Here is a 26,677-nt window from a genome sequence, read left to right as displayed (position 1 = left end):
CCTTGCCTTCATCTGCCCCTCCAACACAAACACACTTTAATCTTATCAATGGTAATTCAAATACCAACTAACATTTTCTTCTCAGTGACAAGCTTCTTGATTATGTAGGTTCAAGAGTGAAAAACAAACTAGCGGGATGCTGCCAGAAGTCAATCTCACTAGTGCATGACGTGTTAATTACATTTTAAATGGACCATAAAAAAACCATAACAGAGGCACAAGGCAATAACAACTTCTACTGCAAACCTCATTCAACAAGCACTGAGCCCTTACCCAACAATACTTTAACCTACTATGTTAAGTAAAGGTAAACATTCTTCAGAAGCTGTTACAATTTGTCCTTTAACTGCTGCACATACAATACTAGGAGACATGTTGCTGTGACCAAGATGAATTTGATCAGGAAAGATTCAAAGCTTCAAAGGTTCCTTTATTATCAAAGTATACAACTCTGAAATTCTTCTTCTCCAGGTAGCCATGAAACCAAGAAAAAAAGGCAGCACAATCATCAATCCCCAAATCCCCCCATCTCCGCATAAAAATTATGAAGAAAAACTTATGAAGAATGTAATGAACCAAATAAGAATTAATCAAAATAAAAATGACTAAGAATGTAGTTTGATTACATCAGTAGTGGCCAATTTTTGTTTTAAAAAAAAGCACAGATTGACCATTTGATTTGCTTCTGTGGGCTTCCATCATGAATACAAAGTTATGAATTTCTGAAGGTCCAGCAGAGTGTTAATTTCTTTCTGATATTCCAACAAGTTAGACCGGGTGCACACACTGTATTGCCATTCAATACAACTAAGACAAATGAAACCCATAAAAATAATGCAGATTTCAGGTCATTTGCATCTCTATAGATAAATCAAAACATATATAATAGTGGCACAGCACAGAAATGGGCCTTTTAGCCCAGCATGTTCCTTGCTGATCTTTCTGTCTATCCATGCTAATACCATTAGCCCACATTAGGACTGTATCCTATGTCTTACCTATTTAAGCATCTGACTAAATGCCTTTTAAATGCAGTAACTGTATCTGCAGTAACCATTACCTCCTCTGGCAGGATGTTCCAGATATCAACCAGATAGCTCACTTTCTATCTCCTTCCTCTCATCTTAAAATGATGCCCTCATGTCTGGCTACTCCAACTGTGATACAATGATTTTGACAATCTACCTTATTTATGTCTCTCACTGCCTTACATACTCTTATGAGGTCATCTCTCGGCGTCCTTTGCTCTAGGTAACTTCCTGGTGAATGTCCTCTGCACTCTCTACAGCACCATCAGAAACTTTCTATAGCATGACAATTAGTTATATCTTTCCTACAGTGTGACACACAAATGTGAAGACATTGTGCTTCATTGGACCGTGCTGACCAAAAGCCAAAGGTGTTTCAGGGCAGGACCCTTGCATTTCAGCACCTGAGAGCATATCACAGTAGTCTGAGTATAGAGGGCCACCCAAGATTTACTCACGATTTCTGTAGCTCTTCAACATTCATCTCAGGCAAATGCTGACATGGATAACAATTCAAAGCAAACACAAGCTTTCACAACTTGTTTTTAAGGCATCTACTGTTTTCTCAGGTCATGACATTTCCCAAGCTACAACTACTATTAAGTATTTAATAGTCCAACATAGGAAGGAAAATTTATCTATCCAACTTATCCACATGGTGCAAAAATCAAAAAAGTTAAGGAACTCAGCAGGTTGAGTAGCATCTATGGGAGAAAACAAATTACCAATGTTTCAGGTTGATGCAAGATCTTCAAAGATTCACGTATTAATAAAGTATACAACTCTGAAATTTTTCTTTTCCAGACAGCCACTAAACCAAGAAAGAAAAGAATGGCAGCACAATCATCACCCCCAAATCCCTCCTCTCCACACAAACAAAACCAAAAACTGAACAGACAAGCCGCCCTCTCCGCACACACAAACAAAAACAAGAAAGATTGGGCAAAAAATGCAGAATACAAAAAAATCCATATGACTGAAAAAAAAGTCCACATAGTCCACAACTCCACATCCAAAACATAGAAAACCTGGGCAACATTCTCCCTCTCCATAGCAGAGCTATCTCACCAGCAATTTAAAAAAAAATAAGCAGTCTCCCCTCTACGTAGCACAGCGAGCTCACCAGCAATAAGATACCAATACCATCACCTACCAAAAACAAAACAGATACTGTTCAATCTGTTGATTTATGCTAGCAGTTGTTATTTTTGTTTGCTCCAATAACTATGCTAGAATATGCAGCAAAATGCAGGCGATTGTGTATTCACTTTATCCACGTTGTGTTTTTAAAATTCTGCTTGAATAATTGTCTTTTTTTGATTAAACTCTTGCTTGGAATTATCAAATGCTCTAATGTTTCTATTTTTGATAAATGAACCTCAACATCAAAATGTCTCCTTCTTCAGTAATGTGATTATAAAATCCCAAATACAACATACCTGCTGTCAAATCAATTCTCTTTCCTTTAAAATCACATCTTTAAATGACTTTTAAGGTTCATTCAATTCCTTGACAGTTGTATTCTGGAACACCAGTATAAAGCAGGTAAATCTTTTAACAACATTAAAACTATTCACATGAAATTAAACAAGCCAATTCTAGCTAAATAACTAATGTGAATTAGCATTCTATTCTCACTTTAGCAACTTGAAGCTGAAATGGAACCAAGTTCTGTCAAGGATCAGTATGCTCTTTCTTCAAGTGTTCAACAGTTCCACACTAAAACAAGTAAATGTGAGAGAGCAAATTTTTAATTCTGTTATTTTACCAAGCCAAACCAATTGCTCACTTGCTTTTTTTTCCGAAAAGCTGTACAATGACGCAGTATTCAAATCAAACCTTCAAACTTCCTCCTCAAATCACTATACTTAGCTATTAGTGAGCACCTGTTTCCATTGTAAAAGTCCCTTGTATTGATCTACACGAATGATAGCTACTGTAATAACTTTGTTGTTAACAAAAAATAATTGCACTTTAGTGTTAACAGTCTGAAGAAAATTTAAAAACTTCAGTAACGACTCTGTTCCGTTTTGCAGCTAATCACTGAACTTGCCACACACTGAAGAGAAAGCACATTGATGAAGTGACCGCCCTGGACTGTACCTAGTGTAAGACTGCCTCACAAATCAATGTTCTAGTTTTTGGGAAGGGATGTGGGAAAAGTTCAAAGTATATGTAGCCTTGATCAGGAATCTACACACCCTTACTTACACATTCTCAGTATGACCTCTTGTCAGGCACTACCACATTTCCTCCCCACCCTTCCTTACAGAAGTTAACATGTATACTCAAAGTTTCAGAGTTCTGTTAAGGGCGCCATGACCTGCATTTTAAAATCATGCATAATTATAATGATAATAATTATTGTACTGTACACAGTTGAGACCAGCAAGACATTTATAGAGGCAATTTTTACCAAGGAAATCAAAAGATTAAATCTATTTAAATTATAGCATATTTGAGAAAATTCAGGTTCCAATTTTAGCTTTATACCAGGTAAATTTTTTAAATTAGAACATAATAGCAATACAGTAACATGCAGCTGGTCTTGTGAAGTAAGGGCACTGTGGTATTAACTATAAGGAGATGTCAGACAAGCTTAGAATGCTTTTCTAGAGTACTAGAAGCCATGGGGGGGGGCGTCATACAAGTATATAAAATAACAAAATGTATACATAGGGTAGAAAGGTTCTTTATTCCCCTCCCCACAAGGGTGGAAATGTCAAATATTAGAAGGCATAAGCTTTAAACTAAGAGGGAAAAGTTTAAAGGAAGTTTGCAAGGCAAACTATTTTGCAGAGAGTGGTAGGTGCCTGTAATGTGCTGACAAAGGAGTAGCAAGAGCAGATGCCTTTAGACAGATACATGAATAAGCAGGGAATAGAAGGCAGATGGGATTAGTTTAGATGACATTGTGGTCAGCACAGACACTACGGGCTGATGGATTTGTTCCTGTGCTGTGTTCCATATGAGCTCTTTTACTCCGTACCATCAAGTGCTCTAACATTTATCGCTATGCCTTTCACTCTCCCAAATTTAACTCTCCAATTTCTTTTCATCCACATTTTCTGCATGTCTTTCTGAAAAGGCAGTCAACCTAAGAATTTACTCTTACTTGAAGGATGCAATCTCAAAGTTCACAATTAATTACCAAAACAACTATATGCCACCATCTACCCCAAGATTCTTTTTTTTTGTTAAAACAAAGTTCACAGTAGAACAAAGAAATACAATCAATGAAAAACTGCATAAACTGACAAACAACTGGCAAAAGAAAGCATCCGTGCAAAAACAATACAATAAATGGATAAAACTGCGGACACAAGTTGCAGAGTGCTTGAGAGTAAGCTGTGGTGCAACCAGTCAGGATACTCTCCACTGTGCATCAATAGAAGTTTGTCAAAGTTTTGGATGACATGCCACATCTGCGTAAACTAAGAACATAGCAGCACAGTCGTGTCCTCTATATAATGACACTTAAATGCTGGCCCCAGCAGGGATCCTCTGGTATGATAATGCCAAGATATTTAAAGTGACCAACCCTCTCCACCTCCAATCCTTTAATAAGGACCGGCTCATAACCTCCAGCTTCCTCCTTCTGTAGTCAATAATCAGTGCTTTGGTTTTGTTTACGTTGAGTGAGAGGTTGTTGTTGTGGCACCATTGAGCCAGATTTTCAATCTCCCACCTATAAGCTGATTCCTCACCATTTTGATTCTGCCAACGTTAGTAGTGTTGACAGCAAACTTAAAAACAGCATTGGAGCTGTGCTGGGCCTTGCAGTCATAAGAATAAAGCAAGAAGAGCAAGGGGCTAAGCACACAGCCTTGTGGCTCACTTGTGCCGATGGTGATTGTGGAGGAGATGTCGTTGCCAATCCATACTAACTTGGATCTACAAGTGAGGAAATAGAAGATCCAGTTGCATAAGTGGGGTATCAAGGCTTAGCGATTGGAGTTTATTTGTTAGTTTTGAGGGCATGATAGTTTTGAATGCTAAGCCGTAAACAATGAAGAGCATCCTGATATATGCATCTTCACTATCCAGATGTTCCAGAGCTGATTGAAGAGACAGCGAAATGGTATCTGCTGTTTACCTTTTGTGATGCAGGCAGATTGCAGCAGATCCAAGTCACTCCTCAGGCAGGAGTTGATATGCCACATGACCAACTTCTCTAAGAACTTCATCACAGTGGACGCAAGCGCTACCAGATAATGATCATTGAGGCAGACTACCACATTCCTGGGCACTGGCATAATTGGAGCCTGCATGAAGTAGATATGTATTTCAATCTGCCGAACAGAGAAGCTGAAGATGTCAGTAAACACTCCAGCCAGTTGATTAGGACAGGTCTTCAATACTTGGCCAGGTACACTATCTGGGCCAGATGCTTTCTGTGCTTTCATACACGTGCAGGCTGCTCTCACTTTGGCCTCAGAGTGAAATCACAGGATCACTGAGGGCTGTGGGTGTTCACGATGGTGTTTCCATATTTTGCCGGTCAAAACAAGAATAAAAGGCATTGAGCTTATCTGGGAGTGAAACCTTGTTGCTGCATACGTTGTTGCTTTGTAGGAGGTGATAGCATTTAAGCACAGCCACATGCTTTGAGCATCCTTTTGTGATTCAAATTTGATCCAGAATTACAACTTCACGTGAGATGGCTTTCTCGGAATTAAAATAGGACCCTTGTATTTTCCTGAGTCGCCAGTCCTGACTGCCGCTGATCCAGCCCGCAGCAGACTGCGGATCTTCTGGCTGGGGAAGACTGAGAATGATGTTGTGAAGACACACACATCCATAGTGTCATTACAAAGTTTACAATCTGACTAGCTGAATAATGCTAGTGCTTTGGTTTAATAGTACAATAACAGACAATAAATTTTAACGTGCCTCTTCAACTGTGTACCTTAATCCAAGAACGATACAAATCCACGAGTGTTTTGTTTTTCGCACACAATAAATTAGATTTTTGATGATTATATCAACATTTCACAGTAAATCCCCATTCCTTACCACAGCTAAGGGGGAAAAGAGTTCCTATGTAGTGAGTACCGGCAGTTGGGAAAGAGTATAAAAAGCAGGACCTCTAGGATGCTATTCTGAATTCCTCCTGATGCTTCATGCTAGTCATGGCAGGAACAGAAAGACAGAACAGATGAATGAGTTACTGAGCAGCTGGTTCAGGTGGCATGGTTTTTAGTTTCTGAAACCTCTGCTGCGGCTGGGATGACATGTACAAAAGGGATGGGTTGCACCTTAACTGGAGGAGAACCAATATCCAGGCTGGGAGGTTTGCCAGTGCTATTCAGGAAGATTTAAACTAGTTTAGCAGGGCAATGGGAACCACAGCATCTGGTCAGAAAATGCTAGGATTAAGAGGAAGGTAGATATCATGACCAGTAAGAACAGGCAGGAACAAGGTATTAGACACAATATTTTAATGCCAGGAGTATCGTGGGTATGAGTGATAAACTTAAGCATGGATCAGTACATGGAACTCTGATGTTGTGGCCAAACCAGATACTTGGTTGCGAAAGGAACAGGAATGGACGTTTGTTTGATATTCCAGAACTCTGATGTTTTAGAGAAGACAGGGATAAAGGGATGGGGTAGCCACTTGTAGGGCTCATTGTAGGAAGCAACTTCAACTTCTCTAGACCAGAACTTCCTTAATGCAAGGAAGTTAACAATCTGTGAGGTGCATCCTGGAGGGTTTTCTAAATCAGTATGTAGGTAGTTCAACAAGAGGAGGGGCCATACTAGACTCCTGTTGGGTAACAAGCCTGGCCAGGTGAGTGACCTTACAACTGGAGAACAGTGATCAGAAGTTTAAAAATAGTTATAGAAAATGACAAGTATAGAGCTTGCAATAGGGTATTAAACTGGAGCAGAGCAAATTATGAGAGTATTAGACAAGAACTAGTTCAATCACAAACAATAGAAAATCTGCAGATGCTGGAAATCCACGCAACATACACACAAAATGCTGGAGGAACTCAGCAGGCCAGGCAGCATCTATGGAACAGTATAATCGACATTTTGGGCTGAGACCCTTCATCAGGATTGGAGAAAAAAAAAGATGAGGAGTCAGAGTAAGAAGGTGAGGGGAGCGGAAGAAGAAACACAAAGTGATAAGTTAAATGGGGAAGAGGGAGGGATGAAGTAAAGAGCTAGGAAGATGATAGGTGAAAGAGATACAGGGCTGGAGAAGGGGAAATCTGACAGGAGAGGACAGAAAGCCACAGAAGAAAGAAAAGGGGAGGAGCATCAGAAGGAGCTGATGAGCAGGTAAGGTGAGAGAGGGAAATGGGAATTGGGAATGGTGAAGGGGAGGCAGGAAGCATTGCCGTAAGTTTGAGAAATCAATGTTCATGCCATCAGATTGGAGGCTACACAGACAGAATACAAGGTGTTGCTCCTCCAACCTGAGTGTGGCCTTACCCTGGCAACAGAGGAGGCCATTGACTGGAATGTCGGAATGGGAAGTGGAATTAAAAAGGGTGGTCACTGGGAGATCCCACATTTTCTGGCGGACCAAGTGTAGAAACAATTAACTGGGAACAGCTGATTTTGGGGAAGCCCACATCTGACAGGTGGGGGGGTGTTTAAAAACAAACTGCACAGAATGCAGGACACGTACATTTTAGTTTTAAAAAAGACAAATATGGCAATGTAAGGGAACCTTCAATATTGGTCAAGGGAGGTGGTGTATTTAGTCAATAAGAAAAAGGAAGCATTTGTAACGTTTAGAAAAGTAAAATAATTTTTAAAAACCCAAGAAGGGAAGTAAGAAAGCCAGGAGGGGCCATGAAATGTACTTGGCAAGTAGGATTAAAAAGAATCTCAGTGCATGTTATACATACATATATACATACATACATACATAAACAGCAAGAGGACAACAAGGGAGCAGGTAGAACCCTCAAGGATAAAGGTGGGAATGTGTGCTTGGAAACACAGTATGAGAATAAAGTCGTAAATGAGTACTTTGCATCAATGCTTAACATGGAGAAGGACGGAAGACAGGAAGATCAAAGTGAAACATATTAATATGCTAGGGCATTTTGAGATGGAATTTCAAATACACATCCTAAAAAGGCTATTATCTTAACCATGGTGACCTCCACTTTGCTGACAGTATTTGTTCCTCTGGATCATAGGGTTGACAGTTTCAGTCCCTAATCCAGCATAATACTTACAGCAGGAACCATGGTCAGAGACAAGTTGCAGCTCTGATTACCTGTACCTGTTCTGTTGATCCTCAGTATAGTAAGAGGAAATCCGTACTAATAAAGATCATTGATAAACTATTCTGGATACTTCACTAACATTCATATAAGCAACGCCACAAGACATTAGAGATCTTATGAAAAAACTATCAACGTGAAATACTATGCAGCAAAATCAACTAACTGATACTTAAATCATAACATCAGGAAATAAATTATTTCTATAACATTAGAAAAATAAATTATTGCTTCTGGACTAACAACATCAATTCAAATAGACTCAATTCTAACTGTTAGACAGAATGAAAGCGGCTTGGTTTGATTCATCTTGTGTAAACACGCTGAGTACATAATGCCAGTATTTTCATTTCATAAGTCCACTGTGCCCTCTTGCTTGTATAAACAAGATGTCCACATACAAAGTAACTTCCTCTTCCCCTCACAAAATCTCCCCTCATTTACACAGAGAGAACTTTTGTGTCTGCTGAATTCAACCTTTTAACATTTATAAATCACATTATTCCAAAAGCAAAATGTACAGCACATGAACACCACTAAATTGAATGAAGAATTTTGATAAGCTTCTGTAAGGAAGAAAGCCTGAAAGATCGATACCATTAATAAATTTGGATAATTATTCTTGTCATAAAGAAAACCATAACAACTCATATTTTCAAGAGGAAATTCACCTGATCTTTGTGAGAAGTGGGCAGAGAAACAAGGTGGCTATTAATATGTTAATAATCTGCCAAATAGTTAATGGTTTCACAATAAAAGCAGGGTAGACTCCTCCCATGTTTACTACAGCTCCATACCATGCAGACCAGCAAAATAATAATGATGTCAACATTTCTGCATCTCCCAAAATCCTCAAAGTTACAGCAGTCTACAATAAACATGTATGGAAGACATAGTTGATCAAGTTTGGATCAGACCCTCATTTTATTTTCAAGGACAGGTGCTGATTCTGTCATAAAATAATCAAATGTCCTACCACATCACTTACAGCAATATTCTCTCTCGAATGTTATCTGATTAATTATAAATTCAATTGAAGACAACGAGATCATTTGATAAATCAAGACAACTAAAGGAGCATTTAGAATTTATATCTCTGGGCTAATTTTTCACCCTCAAGAGCACTGAAGGCCCAATAGCTAAACACACTGATAATCAGAGATTAAATACTTTCAGATGAAGGGCCCTTCACTTTCTCCTTTGTTGTAAAAGGTCCTTATAAAAATATATTCAGGCCATCTCTACCTGGAGGACTTAAGACTTCTGCTCACCCCAGAAGTTACAAGAACATTTCAGGTGGGAAATGGTAACAATGTCACATTGTTCAATAGGGGGTGCTCCAGGGCTGAAGTTCAGATACATTGTTGATGAACAGTGAGCGTAATTCAGTGCACTTGGGGAGGAAAAAAATCCATGTCTTCTGTGTTTCAATAACTAAAGTGATCATTACAGATATCTAATTATGCCATGATATCATCCAGAAGAGTAAAATAAATCTTTCAGAAAATGCCACTTGTATTCGTCACAGTATACAATCATGCTCATCTATTCAAGTTTAATGTGCTTAATTCAAAAGTTACAAATACAAATGTAAATCTTACACCACCTTCCAAAAAAAACTAAGTTTTAAAATGGCAAGATCTGTATTTAAGAGGCTATTATTACTTTTGTTTGGCTTACTCAGATTTTCCAGATTGACATATAATGTGGTAACCAAATCTTTAGCACATGGAAAGAAACAACTCTTAGTTAATTTAAATTCCTGGATAAAAGTAGGGAACTTTTATACCAGATACACATGACATACGTTTGAGGGGATAACAGCCACTCAATCCAGAAGTTTGCACGTGCATCCAGTATAACCCGTCTTTCCATCAACCTATGTCAGCTTGTATCCCTTCTTATCCTTCACATATCACCTTTCTACTACCCTTTGAGGAACAACTTCTTAATATTCTTAACTGAGAAGAAAGTTCACCTTATCTCCGTCTTAAAGGGATGATATCTTACTTTTACGTAATGATGGTTCTAAATTCTCCCACAGGAGAAAACATCTTAACCACCCTGTCCAGATTTTATGTTATGTTTCAAAGAAGCACCCTCCCTCTCTTCTAAATTCCAGTTATTACAACCCTTCCCTACCCAACTTCTTCCTCCATTGGACTTTTGACCATTCCAGTTCCGATGAAGGGTCTCAGCCCAAAACATCAGCAGTTTATTCCTTTCCATTGATGCTGCCTGAGCTGCTGAGTTCCTCCAGCATTTTGTATGTGTTACTATGAATTTCCAGCATCTGCAGGATCTTGTGTTTGTGCCCATTCCTGTTATCACATTAACAAACCTCTTTTCAACTGATGCCAATGCATTAGCATCCATACGTAAACAAGAAACAGTACATCAGAAGTGGCTTACCACTGCCTTATATAAATTGTGTAGCCTCAGTACCATCTATGCCTCACCTAATCCATGGCACTGTGGCTCCCTTTAACATCAGAAAGCCTTATTTTCCAAGCAACACACACACACAAAAAAATTACTTGCACTTTCACCACTATGACCTTTCTCTTGAAGTAAACCACATACTTTCAATAGGTTAAATGATCCATGCTATTCAAAAAGGAAGAACTAAAAACTAATCCAAGAAGTCAGAACCTTACTATACTTCCAATCAATTCCTCTCAAAATAAATGACAACATTGCTGCCATTCCTAATCACATGCTATATCTTGAAAAGTCTCACCTGAAAGTTTGCCAACATTAAAGAGGAAGACATCTCATTTTGCATTCTCCTATCCAAACAAACTGGATTCCCAAACTCAGCAATAAAACTATCGATGTTTAAAAGTACTTTATGAATATTGTGTTTGCAATGTGACCATACAAAACTGTACTAGTTATTTAAAATGGTTGCAATATGAAAATTTAATTAAACAATGGCAATTGTCATTTGGAGCAAGTTGTTGAATTATCCAAGAAGTTTAGGGTACAGAAAATCTCTATGAAGGGAAAAGCAGTCAACTTCAGAAGTGAACAAATTTCCTTGGGGCAGTACTACAAGCAAACTATCCTACAAAATACTCACATATAAATCCACTTTTACATCACTGAAGTCATGGAAGCAGAGAAATAACAACAACAGGTAGAGAAATAATTAGCATTCTTACCCTTGGCCATTAGGCTCTATAATGAGTCAACCTATAGCCGGGGAAGTAATGAGCCCTTGCTGTTAGAGGTAACTTTTTTTTATTCTTTCTTACCTTTCTTCTAATATTTGTATATTTGTGTATCTGTGTACTTGTGATGCGACTGTGATGTTGTAATTTCCTTTGGGATCAATAAAGTATCTACATATCTGTCTATCTACCTACATCTTTCAGTCTCTGGCACCATTTTCATGTTGTAAGGTGCTATTGCATTAGCTTAACAATGATATTCAAATTGTCCAATATAAATCATTAGTCTGCAGAAATGTTTAGAATAAACAGTTCTTTCAAAATCTCAAAATATTAACAATATTTTAAAAGCCCGACATCAAGGGAACATTGCTAAAAATCTGTCTGAAAAAAACATTTCTACCAAGTTATCAAAGTATTTACTGATAATACAGATAAAGTTTCAGTAAACTAGATTAGACAGTATTGTTCATCTTATTCTTTCAGCAAATAGGAAAGTATATTTTAATGTTAATTTTTGCCAAATTAAGTGGTTACTTAAATTCTGAAAAATATTTCATAAACCCATTCCTACAGATAAAAAAATAATTTCATTAAGTTCTGGAGCAAGGTTTCCACCAGAAATGTTGAAAACTCCTTCTGCCCTCCCCCACCACCAACACAAATGCTGCTCGACCTGCCGACTTCCTTCAGCACACTGTTTGTTGACAAATTCTTGCTGACTACAGGTATGATCTAAAATTAACCCCAAGTTCAAAGTAAATTTATTACCAAAGTACAGACATGTCACTATACACATTGCTGAGATTCAGTTTCTTGTGGGTAATCGCAGTACATACAAGAAACACAATAGCTTCAATAAAAGACTGCACCCAACAAGACAGACAACATCCAATATGCAAAAAAACTGTTCACATACAGAGAGAGGAAAAGAAATAATAATAAACAATACAAAGAACATGAAACAACTGTCGTTGAAAATGAGTCCATTGACTGCAGGAATAGGTCAGTGATAGAGCAAGTGAAGTTGAGTGAAATTATCCCCTCTGGTTCAAGAGTGTGATGGTTGAGGGGTAATAACTGTTCCTGAACCTAGTGGTACATATCCTGATGCTCCTGTACCTTCTTCCTGATGGCAGCAGCGAGAAGAGAGAATGACCTGGATGGTGGGGGTTCTTGAATGACGGATGCTGCTTTCCTGCAACACCACTCCGTGCAGATGTGCTCAATGGTGGGGAGAGCTTTACCCGTGATGGACTGGACTGTATCCACTACTTTTTGTAGGCTTTTCCATACAAGGGCATTAGTGTTTCCATACCAGGTTGTGATGCCAGTAATCAATATATTCTCTACCACACATCTATTACAGTTTGTGAAAGTTTTAGATGAGATGCTGAATCTTTGTCAACTCCTAAGAAAGTTACACACATAAAAGCTGCTGGTAAATGCAGCAGGCCAGGCAGCATCTCCAGGAAGAGGTACAGTCAACGTTTCAGGCCGAGACGTCGACTGTACCTCTTCCTGGAGATGCTGCCTGGCCTGCTGCGTTCACCAGCAACTTTTATGTGTGTTGCTTGAAATTCCAGCATCTGCAGATTTCCTCGTGCTTGCGTTCCTAAGAAAGTTGCCATGTTTTTTTTGTAACGGTATTTTCATGCTGGATCCAGGATAGATCCTCTGAAATTATAACACAGAGGATTGCTGATCATTTCCATCTCTGATTCCCTCATGGACCTCTGGTTTCCTCCTCTTGAAGTTGATTATCATCTTGTTGGTCTTGCTAACGTTGAGTGAGAGGTTTTGTTATGGTACCACTCAGCCAAGTATCATAGACTAATCAAATCCTTTTGACACATGGTTTGAAATCTACAAATAGAATTATACAGCTTCTCCCTAAATAATAAAGCAGCACATTTTTAGATAGGAGACCAAGAGATTGAAGACATTCTGAAGTAAATATACAAGGACATAGTGGGCCAGACAGCATCTGTGGAGAGGAATCTTTGATACTTTGAGACAAGCCATGCATCAGGACTGAATGCGAGTCAAGGCAAGGTAAATGTGTAGCAGATGGTCAGTATAAAACGTGAGGCAGGTGCTATCAGATGACAGATGAAATCAGGTAAGGAGAGGCAATGGACAGATGGAGAACAGAAGTACTGTTGGAAGATAGTAAGTGGAGACAAAACATAGATTCTGAAATCTTAGGAAGAAGATATGTGGAACCAAATAAGAGAGGGGGAAGAGGGGAAAGAATCTAGTAACAGGTGAGTTGTGGTCATTGGGGGGAGTAGGGTGGGGGGTGGTGTTGAGCAAAACTAGGTGGATGAGAAGTCCAAAGAATAACAATAAAAGAGGAAAAGGAAGCAAGGCAGTATGAAAGAAAGAAGCATGATCTTACATCCAATTAATTAATATTATTTTATTTTAAATTCTTGCTAGCTGATTCTTCATATAACCAATATGAAAATAAACAGTTTGCTAAGATCCAGGAAAGAAAGAGAAAAAAATCTCAGAACTGCTGTAGCGAAAGTAGACAGACATACTGTACTTGTGGTGAAACATGTAGCAAATTCAATTTTAAGTTTTAATGAATAACTTCAAAAATAATCAAACCAAATTGAAGTGACAAACTTTTTATTTGAATTATTTTGTCTTGCATATTCCAAGTCAGTAGGACATTCCTGAGCCAGGCAAATATAATTGGAAAAGTTTGATGTGCGTGAGCTGTGGTGCAATGTCTCCCTCACTAATGTCAAAATTCACAAATATTTTAGTAATCAAGTTGCTTTACAAAACAAAGGAAGTTTAAAACAGAAAAATAAATGACAAAGACAGGCTGGGATATTGTGAAGAGGACATACAGAAGACACAAGGGGATACAAACTCAAAATGAAAAACTGCAGACGCTAGAAATCTGAAATAAAAACAGAAAAATGCTGGAAACACTCAACAAATGAAGCATATCAGTGGATGGAAGAACAGTTAACATTTTGCTTTAAGTAAATGTTCAAACAATGAATACAGATAGGTTTAGTACATGGCTGAAGATCTGGTAAAAGCATAAAGAAGGAAAATGTGAAATTGTCCACTTGAACAGGCATTTCCAGGAAAATAAAAAATACAATATTATTTATGAAAATCATACGTAAGCGCAGCCCTCTGGTGAAAAATGATACCATATCTGTTAAATAGGGGCCATGGACAATTCTGATTTGATGGAGAATGGACATGAAAGCACAGAGGAACATCTGGAGAAATTTCTGAAACACCCGTTCGCTGCTGTCATTACTGTGTGGTCAGGAATCTTTCGGAGGGTAGGCCTCAAAATCCCCGGCCTTGCCTGCTTTTGGCGACCGAGAAGGAGGTCAAATCGTTCGGACAGAGATGGCGCTCAGTACTCGGTGTCAGAGAGCTGATCAGAGCTTGAAGTTTTCGGATGACTCAGAGTCGGATTGTGGTCAGCATGGCAGGGAGAGTTTTTCTTCCTTCTCCCATCTGCGTGAGATGTGAGACATTTGAGAAACTTTGAACTTTACTGTGCTCATGGACTTCATCAAGTTATGGTATTGTGCACTGTTGTAACTATATGTTATAATTGTGGTTTTGTCAGATTTTTCCAGTCTTGGTCTGTCCTGTGTTTTGTGATATCGCACCGGAGGAAATAATGTATCATTTCTTAATGCATGCATTACTAAATGACAATAAAAGAGGACTACGTATAATCTAAAAAGCAAAAACTGACAAACAGCCAATGTGCAAAACAAGACAACATGTGCAAATAAAAAAAATACTAAGAACAAGAGCTACAGAGTCTTTGAAAGTGAGAATGCAAGTTGTGAAATCAGTCATAGCAGTAGTGAATAAGTTATCCACACTGGTTCAGGAGCCTGATGGTCGTTGGATAATGACTCTACCTGAACCTGGTGATATGGGAGCTAATGCTCCAGTACTTTCTGCTCGATGATGGTGGTAGCAAGAAGAGAACATGGCCTGGATGGTAGGAGTCGTACCTAGATGGTGGATCCTGCTTTTCTGCAGCAACACTTCATGTAAATGTGCTCAATGGTGGGGAGGGTTTTGCCTATAATGGCCTGGGCTGTGTCAACCACTTTCAGTAGACTTTGCTGTTCAATTTCGTTCTTTGATCAACTAAAGGTCATGCTGGTACATTTAAGGCTGCTGGTGAACTTCATCACTGATATTGGCCTGCCCCACAAGATGGCTCCCAGGACATGGAAGAAGTCCATATTTTCAATGCACCTTATCAGAAGGTAGTGTACTTTTCTAGAATTTCTATCTACAGTTAAAAATATCATTGCTTAGCTATCACATCATATCAGGACTTCTGGAGTACTGTGTGCAACTGTGATGATAGATACAAATATGTTAGAAGCAGTTCAGAGGTGGTTTACTAGACTAATACCCATAATGTGCAGGTCACCTAATTTAGAATGGTTGGACAAGCTAGGCTTGAATCTGCTTAAGTTTGGAAGAGTGAGCAACAATTTGAATAAAGTAATATTGTGGGGGTCTTGACAGAAAGAACATTTTCTCTTTGAGAATAATAAGTTGCATCAAAGACAAGACAAAATGTTTTCTGAGAACTTTGAAAACCCTCTTCCTCCAAGTGTAGTGGAAGCAGAGTCATTGATCATTTTTCACAAAGTCATAGGATGAAAATTATTTTATAAACAAAGAGGTAATAAATTACCAGAGGTAGATAGTAATGCAGTTAGTTACCATCAGATTGGTTAAGACATTATTAAATGGCAAAGCAAGGTTTAAGGGCAGAGTGTCCTGCTTCAAATTCATTTCTTTGTATATTTTTGTGTTCATGTGACTTGTCAAGTGATCATTCTGAAAGGAAAATTCATTCAGAATGCAATTCTCATTGGCTGTCCAACTCTGTATGTCTTCAAGGTGCCGATCTTAATGGCACGTTGCCATCTACAATATTTGGCAAGGAATTCCAGGATTATCAAAAAGCAACCATGAAGGGATATGCAATGTGCTTCTAAGTCAGATTGCCACATCATGATGTGTTCCGTTCTAATTACAGTTTCCTTCCATGTGATGGGTGTAGTAGGTTTGGAAGGTGCTACACAAACAGCCTTGTTAAGTTGCCACAGGCAGTACATCTAGTAGATAAAGCACACCTGGTGAGCAAAATGGCCAACTTCCATGTTAACTGTGCTGTTAGTGAACAGATAAGGTTCCAATCAAGTGCTATGCTTGAATGAAAGCTTTTGCAAATGCACCCCTCACAGCAAGTAGAAAAAAGTTCCATCAAAATCATGATTTGAGCTGTATGGTGTTGATATGCTTTGGAACATCAAAACACAAGCTACTCACCACAAAATAACGCAAACACGAAGAAACCTGCAGATGCTGGAATTTCAAGCAACACACATAAAAACTGCTGGTGAACGCAGCAGGCCAAGCAGCATCTATAGGAAGAGGTACAGTCGACTATACCTCTTCCTATAGATGCTGCCTGGCCTGCTGCGTTCACCAGCAATTTTTATGTGTGTCACCACAAAATAATCAGCTTCCGATTTTCTCTGAGTGTGGTCATGTTTACACTACTCTTCCCTCCTCCCCCCCCCCGTTCTAATCAATAGCAACCCCATTACATTTACTAAGGGGGGGTGGAATCTATATAATAATACAACAGCACTTCCAATGGAAAGTAGTTAGAACTCATGTAGTGTCAATATTATAATTTACTTACTAGATAAGACGTGCACATTGTTCAGATCCAGTTGTTTGCATGCAAATTGCCTTGTCTTAGTTATTCTAAAATGGAGCTAAGCACTGTGCAAACTGGAATCAGCACTCTACTGATCTAGTTCCTGTCCAACTCTCTCAGTTGTATTCTTTTCAATAACTAACTTTGAGCTTGGCGATAGGAAAGTCAATGGCAAAGCAAAGGAAGGTGGTAGGCCAAGGAGGCTGCACTGAAGAAATACTGAATGATGTTGCAGGGTCGTGTTGATTAGTTTGTAAGGTATGACTCCAACAATGGAGTGTTTTCTTCCCAATTCTCACATTTCAGTTTCTCCTATGCTATTATATGAAATTCTTAACGCTGCTGTCCTTTTTTTCTTCTGCAGAAAAGGCACCTGTTGACAAGAGATCCAAGGGTAGAACACTATTTTTATACACTACCATTTCTAACACCAATTAATTCAGAAATACTTCAAATTGCATTTTAATCATTAAGAACTCAAGTTATTTTTGTTGGCACATTCTGAGCCAAAATGGAATTCCCTGCGATAAAGTTCTTCATCTCACCAAAATGGAAATAAACAGTCATGACCTTGGACTCCATAGCCCCAGTCAGAGCAAAGCAGGCAGTGAACCAAAGGCTTCAATAGCTCCATAAGTAACCCCCAATGGTGTTAGATGGATGCAGACCCGGCCTAAATCTGATACATATTAGATAGTAACAATCAGCATGTAAACAAAGATACACATCTACATCTTTAATGGTCCAGATTACAGTTCAGCTCGCTCAAATTCATTCCATTCAATTTACATTAACATGGAAGGCAATACAAGTACGCAAACAATTCTGAATAAAGAACATAGCAGCTACAAAAAAGACCCCAATTACAATTACATCCCAAAAATTCCCGCACAGTATTAATTAACTTAACATACCAAAATCCTAATTTGAAAAGTCACTTTCTGTCTCAATTCTCAGTTTCCCATATAATATTATACACAGCATTCAATTATTTCAAGACACAAATTTAAATTACTGCATGACTTAAACAAGGGCTAAGCAGTTAGTATTGGTTTGAAAATTTGAAAATGTTGCATAGATGACCTCAGAAACAAAGACATAGTTCCAAGTCCATTGAAGTGCCATGAAATTCAAGATCTTCTTAATACACATAATGTTGCAATTCTACCCAAATTCAAAATTGTTCCATCTTGATTATCAACTGTAACATATTACATTTGCAAGATATAAAACACTTAAGTAGCAAATATGTTCCTCATACAGCAGCTATGACTGCAACATTAAACTTTGATTTTTCAACAAACATTGTGCATTAATTTGAAAAATTTTCCCACAAGCTTCTTATAAAAAGAATGCCTCACCACATAGAAATCAGTGAATAGGCACTTTCTGTTAATGCAGTAACTGTACGAGGTAGAGTGAACAACCTCTAAAGGTACTATGCCTCTCTCCTTGGGTTTTTCTACATGTAACACAATGGCTGGAAAAGAAACTCAACAAATTCACACCAACCAATCTTTAAACCATGCCAGAGCAAATTTAAGGTTTAGTCAAAAAAAGGCTGGCTATTATAACAAGAACAAGTGCCAACTTAAAAATTCAGGGACTTCATAGTTCCCAAAACAATTAAAAAGAATCAGTGAAATAGTTATTAATTTACAAGATAGTCAACAATTTTAATATATAGTATGCGAAAGAAATGAAACTGTAGGGCGACAAATATTGTAAACATTTGTAACTCATGTGCAGGTTAAAAAGTACAAATATAATGTGTAAAGACATTCAGTCATATTTGTCTGATCTTCAAAATGTGGATACTGTATTTTCCAAATTAATTTTCCCCTACCCTAATTTATACACAATGCAGCTGCGGACATAACATTTGGATCAGTTGGTCAGTTATCTTACACGCGTAGGGTGAAAGAACAAGAGTACTCTGAAAGCCAAACACCAAACTACACAGTGAATACACAGTAGTCAAGGACCCTTCCCCCACCCCGCACAACAGAAAACAAACACAAGGATAATGCTCAGGATGACCCAGTGCTTTGTTCCTTCCTCCAGGCACATTTAGTGAAAAAGGTCTAAGCACACATCTGATCTAACAAGCATTTAGATCAGTGAAAGTGAAATCATACCAAGACATTCAGAGTCTCTGTGTCAAAGTTCAAATAACAGTATTTGGATGCTTGCTTCCTGCTGAGTTTGGGAAAAAATCCTGAATGACTTACTTTGGAAAAGTATCAGAGTTTATAAATGTACATGTAGAACTCTTGCCATTGCAAAATAACTCCTTTGGACTTCAACAGTTAAATCCATCCCTTTTGATTATTAACATGAATATGGTTAACTAGCTCAGTAACCAAATATAAAAGTATGCCAACATATTGAGCCATCTATGAAAATATTTCCACCTCTATCAAATACCAATTAAGTACCTAGTCACTGTAGACCATAATGAAACAAGATCATTGGGAACAATCCACACTTTTATGCTGTGGTAATTTCCAATTTGCATCTAACTAAATCATGCTGACATAAAGCTTTGGAAATGAATGCTGCATTTCAATCCTCAGGGTTACGAGCTCAAAAATACAAACAAAATTTAGAACTGGGGCTTATTTATGCTTACAACATTTAGACTGAAGTTAACTTGGGCAGAGCAAAACAAGACTTTCAAATACACAAAAGCTTGATGATCCAGGACCCATCTGCCTTACATTCACTTTTAAATTATCAATCTGTAACAACATGGCATAGTCCAGTCCTTGTGTTCCCAAATGTTAAGTGCCTATACCATTGTCACATTTCTTCACTACAGTGTGAACCCATATTTTTCTTTCCCCCCCCACAGGATTTAGAAACAAGAACTTTATTTTGCCAATTTTCTCAGCACCTGTTGTGAAGTGCAGAGGTTTACTTCTACAAGTCAATATACTGTATATTTCATCAATATGATTATATGGATAAATCCATGACCAAACGGTCAATTTCCATTTCAAAAGAAAGAAAACTACACATAAGAAGAGATGAAGCTAAATGAAACTGAATGGTGTGAAGCTGTGGAGTATAAACTGATATTTAGATAAATCCTGTATTAAAAATTAAACAGAAGATCAAAGAAATCAATGTATATAAAATGAGCAATTAACAAAATTTGATGTCTCCAACCTGCAAGAAATAGGCATTTTAAATCACTTTAACCTGGACATTTTTATATACAAAAGCTACCCTAGTGGGCAGACAGAGCATACACAGACTTGGAAAAAATTAAAGATTTATTACTGCTCCAATAGGATTAGAGATACAGAGCTCTCGTTTAACACAATGTGCAATCTGCTAGCATATTTTATTTTCCCCATGGACGGCAGCAAACATGTAATAACACTAAATACTGTATTCAAAAAAACAATATCTTCAATTTTCCCATCGCATTTGTTACCTGTGCACACGTCCTGCACAATAACCACCACCCAACACAAACATGCTAATTCTTCCCCCTCCTCCACTAGCTCCTCTGCAGGAGCTTCCAGGCGTCAATCTAATCAGATATTAACGACCACTACACCCCTCCCCGGAACACATATATAGAGACCGAACGACACACCGAGACGAAATGCATACGAGGGCGTGCATGTCGAGATTTTTAAAAATACAAAAAAAAACTATCTCAAAGGATTCCTATTTCTATGATTCTATGTGCAGTTCCAAAATTAAATCTAAAAAAGCTGGGACTGAAAAAAAATGCAAAGTACCTTTAACAGATTATGCCCGTGCAAAACACAAAGGAAAATAACCTTACTGCAACCATGGTAAATAAATCTCTCCCTGGAGATTGAAGCAGACAGAGGGGGCTGAAACTAACACCATTTCTACCTGCACAAGTTGCCATTTGCTGCAGCCTGTCAGCTCGACTCGACACGACAATCAGGAATCGGTTTCTCCTGCTGAACGGAAGTACTTTTTTTCTATTTTTTTAAATCCCGCTTCACTATCACATTTCTATTTCGTTTAGAGTTGAAAACAATAAATAAATCTGCAGGTTCCAGGTTTTCTTGGCATTTTTAAACATCGTCGCAGTCCCATTTTTCAGGTAAACATGTTTACATCGGTCTCCCTCCCTTCTCCAGCTAGCTCGCAGCGGCAGGCGCACATGTCACAATTTCGTCAGCAGGAAAAGCCCATCAACTTAGCATCAACCATTATGGGAAAATATTTTTAATCCAAAATAGATTAAATTCTTAAAACAAATGTATACATCACAGAAGATCAAAATACTGTTTTAAAACTTAATGTTTTTAAATTGATAATTACATAGGGAAAATATACAATAGTCATTAAAATGCGGGAGGGGTAATGCTGAGCACACCGTTGATTCGTATTTCCTGATGGAAAAAGAAATCTCAACCTTTCTAAACTAAACATACACATAAAAATCATCGCAACTCTCGAACTGAAATATAACCGATACCCTGAAGAAGGCACTATTCCATACGGTCACCATTAAGAAACACATACTCACAATAAACTTTAAATAAACAAACGAAGAAGAAAAAATGCAACTCCTTTCAAGCTGTAATGTAAATGTACTCCTTATATAGCTGTTTAGCCGAGGATCCCCGAGTCAGTAAAGCGGCCAGAGGCCCCGTAATTCTCTCAAACCGTTACCACCCATTTAGGCACCAAACAGGTACACGACGAAAAGGCACATATTAAACTAAATCTTTCTTTTACAAAACGCAGGGAGATAGACTATTAAAAAACTTCGAAAACTGTTTATGTTTACACCGGATCTACGGAGAGAGCAAAAAAAGCCTTGTGCAAACAAAGTCTTGCTTCCTCTTTAAACAATTTTAACTCCGACTGCGTCAGGTAATAAGTTTCTTTTCCCCTCCGATATAGTTCAGCAAAGAGGAAAATTGTGAAAACGTATATAATAATGCGTCTTATTCAGCTGGCCAGAAACACTTCGTGGGTGAAGAGGCAGCGAAAGTGCTAGAGTTTATATATATATAGCTCTATCAGCGCTGCCTTACATTGATCGCCCCGGGCTCGGTGGAGGGAGGAGGCTTGTCTGAGCAGATAAAGAGCTGAGAGACAGGGAGTGAGAGAGAGCGGTTGCAGCGTCGTATAACGGTCCAGGGCCAGTGAACCGCTAGGCGCCGGGCCGGGCCGAGCCCGAGCAGGTAACCAACCCACTTCGACACAATCGCTCGCCCTCACAACTTTAACGGCACTTTCCTCTTCCCCACTCAGCAAATAATAAGAAAAGCCCCAAGCAGGGAACTGATTCCCTCATCTCTCTCACGAGTTCCCGATTAAATCGGTCACTCTCCTTCTCCCCCCCCCCCCGGCAACAGCCGAGTTTCTCCCGAGTTAAGTTTTTCTTTTGTTTCTCCTCTGTTCTCCTGTCCCTCTCGCCGTCCACTCCTAGTCCTGGAGAGGGCCGGCCGGCTCTAGGGGTTCGCCTGAAGTCGCCACCCCCCGTCCCCCATCGGCTGCAAAGCTCACCGTTTTTCCTCCTCGGGTTTGCCTGCTTTCTGCGCTTACACCTGGGGCCATCCGCCATGATCCGCTCGCTCTCTCGTTTCATTGATAAGCGCTGTCAAATTCCAGGACGCGTGCAACCACCCCCAGCCTTCTTTGCGACACTTTTATAAATTTTTTGCGACACACCTACCTTTCCGCCGGCCCTCCTCGCTCGCCAGCGCGCTCACTCCGCGGGCCGGCTGGCTCTGCCAGCACGCGGCGCTTCCTATGGGAACGGGAGGTTGCCCTGGAGATCGCTCCTTCTCTCACCGCCCCCCCCCCACCCAACTCGCACTACCCATAAGACCCCCCCCCACTCGCTCCTGCAACATTTGCATTTGCGGCTCAATTTGAATGTGCCGCGGGAAATTTAAAACTGAGAAAAGTGAGTGCCCATGGTTTGAAAGCGATTGTGTGGCACCAGCGTCACCAACGTGTATCGTTCCAAAGGGAAAATAGATATGCAAGGATAAATGGCAATTTATTTGTGCGTATATTTCAAGAACAGTATATGGATTTTTATGTGTATGCCCCTTGATATAAATAACAGATTAGTTTGAATATGATAAATATCGTGCATTCACGTTTGAAAATTCGTATGAGACCTTTGTGCTATTTATGAAACATAAAGTGGAATACGTGCGTGTCGAAATAGAAACTTCTTTACAAATAAAAAGCCAAAGAAATATAAAAGTGACTACTATAAATTAGAAGTTGATTTGCATCAAAAGGAATGAAATGACATTTTTTATTAAGTTACTTGAACAAGAGAGAGGAGAGCCAATTATTTGGAATACTGGTTGTATATTATTTTAATGATGTATACACAAGGAATGTTTTCTAAGCATGAAATGAACAACATGGGTGCAAAGGCTGACAATAAATGAAAATGTGGGAGAGATTTAGAGGAACAGATATGCAAAGGAGTTATAGAAATTTGGGAAGATAATTATAGGACTCCATGTAATAGCTATGTATAAACTGAGATAGTAACAACGCTAAAGGCATAGAAAGTAAAGATCTTTTAAAATTGATTGGTTTCTGGGGAATGAGTTAATTCAAGGAAACCAAATTTCAACAAGGGAATTTTTAGGAGATAGCGATTATAACATCATAAGATTTAGGTTTGCTTTCGAAAAGGAAATGGTCTGCTCTCCACAGTGTGTATAAAAAAAACACACAATTAGATGAAGGCCAGTTTCAATAGGATGACATGGGACTTAGTCCTGGTAAATTGGAACTAGACGTTGATGGGTGTAGGGTACTTAATATTTAAGTAATATTGTAAATTAATGGTTTGATTAAGTACTCCTTGTTTACTTACATAATTCATTATGGGTTATGTGTAAGAACTACACGAATGGCTTATGCCATTACATCATCTCCTCATATGTGGGTGGCTCACTAAAAGAAAAATGAAGTAGAAAAGAAATCCCAGCTCCTGTGCTTTTCTTTCGATTAGTTCCAGGAGTTACAAAACACAACAATGGGCAAACATAAAGTATTCCTTCAAGGAAGAAATGTCTCAGATACAGTTGCGATACATTTCCATGAGGAAGGTTCCCAAAGGAAGACCAAATAAATACACAGCTTCCGGGATAATGATAGAATGCAGATGAAGATCACGCAAAGACAAACTGTTGCATATGACAAGTGTCAGGTTGTAAATACCAGTGAGAACTGGTTAGCTCCAAAAGAAACAGAAGGAAAGTGAAATATAAAACAATACAAGAAAAGGAACCATATGAGAAAGAATTAGCTGCCGACATACTTTATACTTATACTTTATTGTCGCCAAACGTTTGATACTAGAATGTACAACCATCACAGCGATATTAAATGTTAATGCAGAAATGTTCTATTGACCTATAAGTACTGAAAGAGTAATGAATGAATGAGTTAAGCTTGTTAAGAACAAAAGTGTAAATTTGCGCAAGGATGGAGAAAAAATAAATGAGTAATTTGTGTCTATCTTCACCAGAAAAGGAGGTACATCTGAAGTAATAATAAATGAGAAGATAGTTGAGACTCTGTATCTATTAAAAATTGCTAACATAGAGGTATAAGGAAAATTGGCTGAAGTTAAAGTTATTAAGTTACCAGGACCGGATGGAATGCATCCTAGGAAGCTGATGAAATGAAGCTTTCAGTGCTCCTTGGATATTGGGATTGTGCCAAAGGGCAACAGGAGCAAATGTTGTCCCCTTGTTCAAAAAAAGGATGCAAACAAAAGTTCTGCAACCAGAGACCAGTCAGTAGTAGGAAAGCTGTCAAAAATGTTGATCCAGGATAGGATTAATAGTTACCTGGGGGGTAATTTTCTCATTATTACCATCAAGGAGGAGATACAGGAGCCTGAAGATGCATACTCAACTTTTTAGGAACTGTGTGTTCCGCTCCGCCATCAGATTTCTGAATGGTCTATGAACTTGAACAGTATCTCACTTTTTCTTTTGCCCTTTTTATTTATCCTTTACTGTAACTTAGTTATTTTTCTACATCTTCCACTGTACTGCTACCACAAAACAACACATTTCATGACATTTATAAGAGATAATAAAACTAATTCTGATTCTAAGTAGATTAAATAAGGGGTGCCAACATAAATTTGTTCAGGACAACTAGTGTTCAGCCAGTATGATAGAACATTTGATGGAGCAGCATGTAATTTTTGTTTGAGTTGATATGGCATAAATAAGCTTCCAGAAGACTTTTGAGAAGGTGCCATATAAAAGCCGTATTATAAAAGTTAAGGCACATTATATAAAGTGGATATCAGTAGAAGTATGTGAAGTTGGCTTAGTAGCAGAAAACAAAGTGTCATAGTTAAAGTTTGTTTGACTGAAGGAAGGTGAGTAGTGGCATTCCCCTTGGATTGGTGTTAGTGCCATTGCTTTTTAGGATTTTAGGGATGCAAGCCACAACTTCTAAATTTATACCACAAAGAAGAGAAAATCTGCAGATGCTGGAATATCCGAGCAATGCACACAAAATGCTGGAGGAACTCAGCAAGCCAGGCAGCATATATGGAAAAAGGTACAGTTGACATTTCGGGCTGAGACCCATTACAGGATGAAAGTTTATAAACAGGCTGGTGGAACAGGCAGACCTGTGTCAGAAGAAGTTTAATGCAAAGAAATGTCCATTTTGATGCAAAGAAAGAGATGTAATAGAATAGAAAAGATTTTTCTAAAAGGGGTGCAGGAGTATAAGGGTCATGCACAAATCATGGAAGGTAGCAGGGCAGATGAACAAAGTGTTAATAAATCAGATTTAATTCCAAACATCATGAATAGACCATTTGGCATGGTGTAAAAAAACATAGATGAAAAATACTGTGTTCAGATTTGTTTTTCACAATACAGAGGGATGTGAAAGCATTACAAAGGGTTCAGAAAAGACTTACTGAATGAGATGCTGAGACACAAGGTTAGATTAAAGGAACTTGAGGCTGAGGGCAGATTTGATGGAACTATATAAAAAGGTTATTTATTTATTAGGATACCACCTGGAATTGGCCCTTCCGGCCTTCCGAGTGGTGCTGCCCAGCAATTCCCAGTTTAACCTTAGCATAACACAGGTCAGTTTATACTGACCAATTAAGCAACCTCTGGACTGAGGGAGGAAACTGGAGCATGCAGAAGAAACCCATGCTCTCACGGGGAGAACGTACAAACTCCTTAAAGACAGCAGTGGTAATTGGTACTGTAAAGTGTTGTGCTATCTACTACGCTACCGTGTCGCCCAATGATAGGCCTGTACAATGTGGTCAGTGGAGGTGTTCCTTCTGGTGAAAGGTTTGACGACTGGAGATCGCAGGTACAAAGTGAAAAGTAGGAGAACTAACAGTGATGTGAGGAAAGATGTTTGCAGCATCTGGAATGCATTGCCTACAGATGTAGTGGAGGGTTCAGTGGGATAAATCCATGGGGAAGAAAACTTCAC

General features: G+C 38.7%; 1 protein-coding gene across 4 annotated transcripts in view; it reads right to left on the bottom strand.

The window, feature by feature from the left end:
• The window catches only part of zeb1b (zinc finger E-box binding homeobox 1b), a 160,977-nt gene extending 137,979 nt beyond the window's left edge, over positions 1 to 22,998 (bottom strand). Inside the window, exon 1 of one of the 4 annotated variants that reach the window (XM_063044337.1) lies at positions 22,884 to 22,998. Coding sequence is in view for 3 of the 4 variants with exons in the window: in XM_063044334.1 (XP_062900404.1) it covers positions 22,715 to 22,796 (82 nt within the window). In the remaining variant the exon portion in view is untranslated. Of the gene's footprint in view, positions 1 to 21,079; positions 21,420 to 22,714; positions 22,834 to 22,883 lie in introns of those variants that run through there. The other 3 variants (XM_063044334.1, XM_063044335.1, XM_063044336.1) reach the window with 3 other exon arrangements.
• Positions 22,999 to 26,677: the final 3,679 nt, after the last annotated feature.

This window comes from Mobula hypostoma, chromosome 3, assembly GCF_963921235.1.
Source record: "Mobula hypostoma chromosome 3, sMobHyp1.1, whole genome shotgun sequence".
Lineage (NCBI taxonomy): Eukaryota > Metazoa > Chordata > Chondrichthyes > Myliobatiformes > Myliobatidae > Mobula > Mobula hypostoma.
The sequence above is the reverse complement of the archived record's forward strand: the minus strand, read 5'-3'. Positions and strand labels throughout refer to the sequence as shown.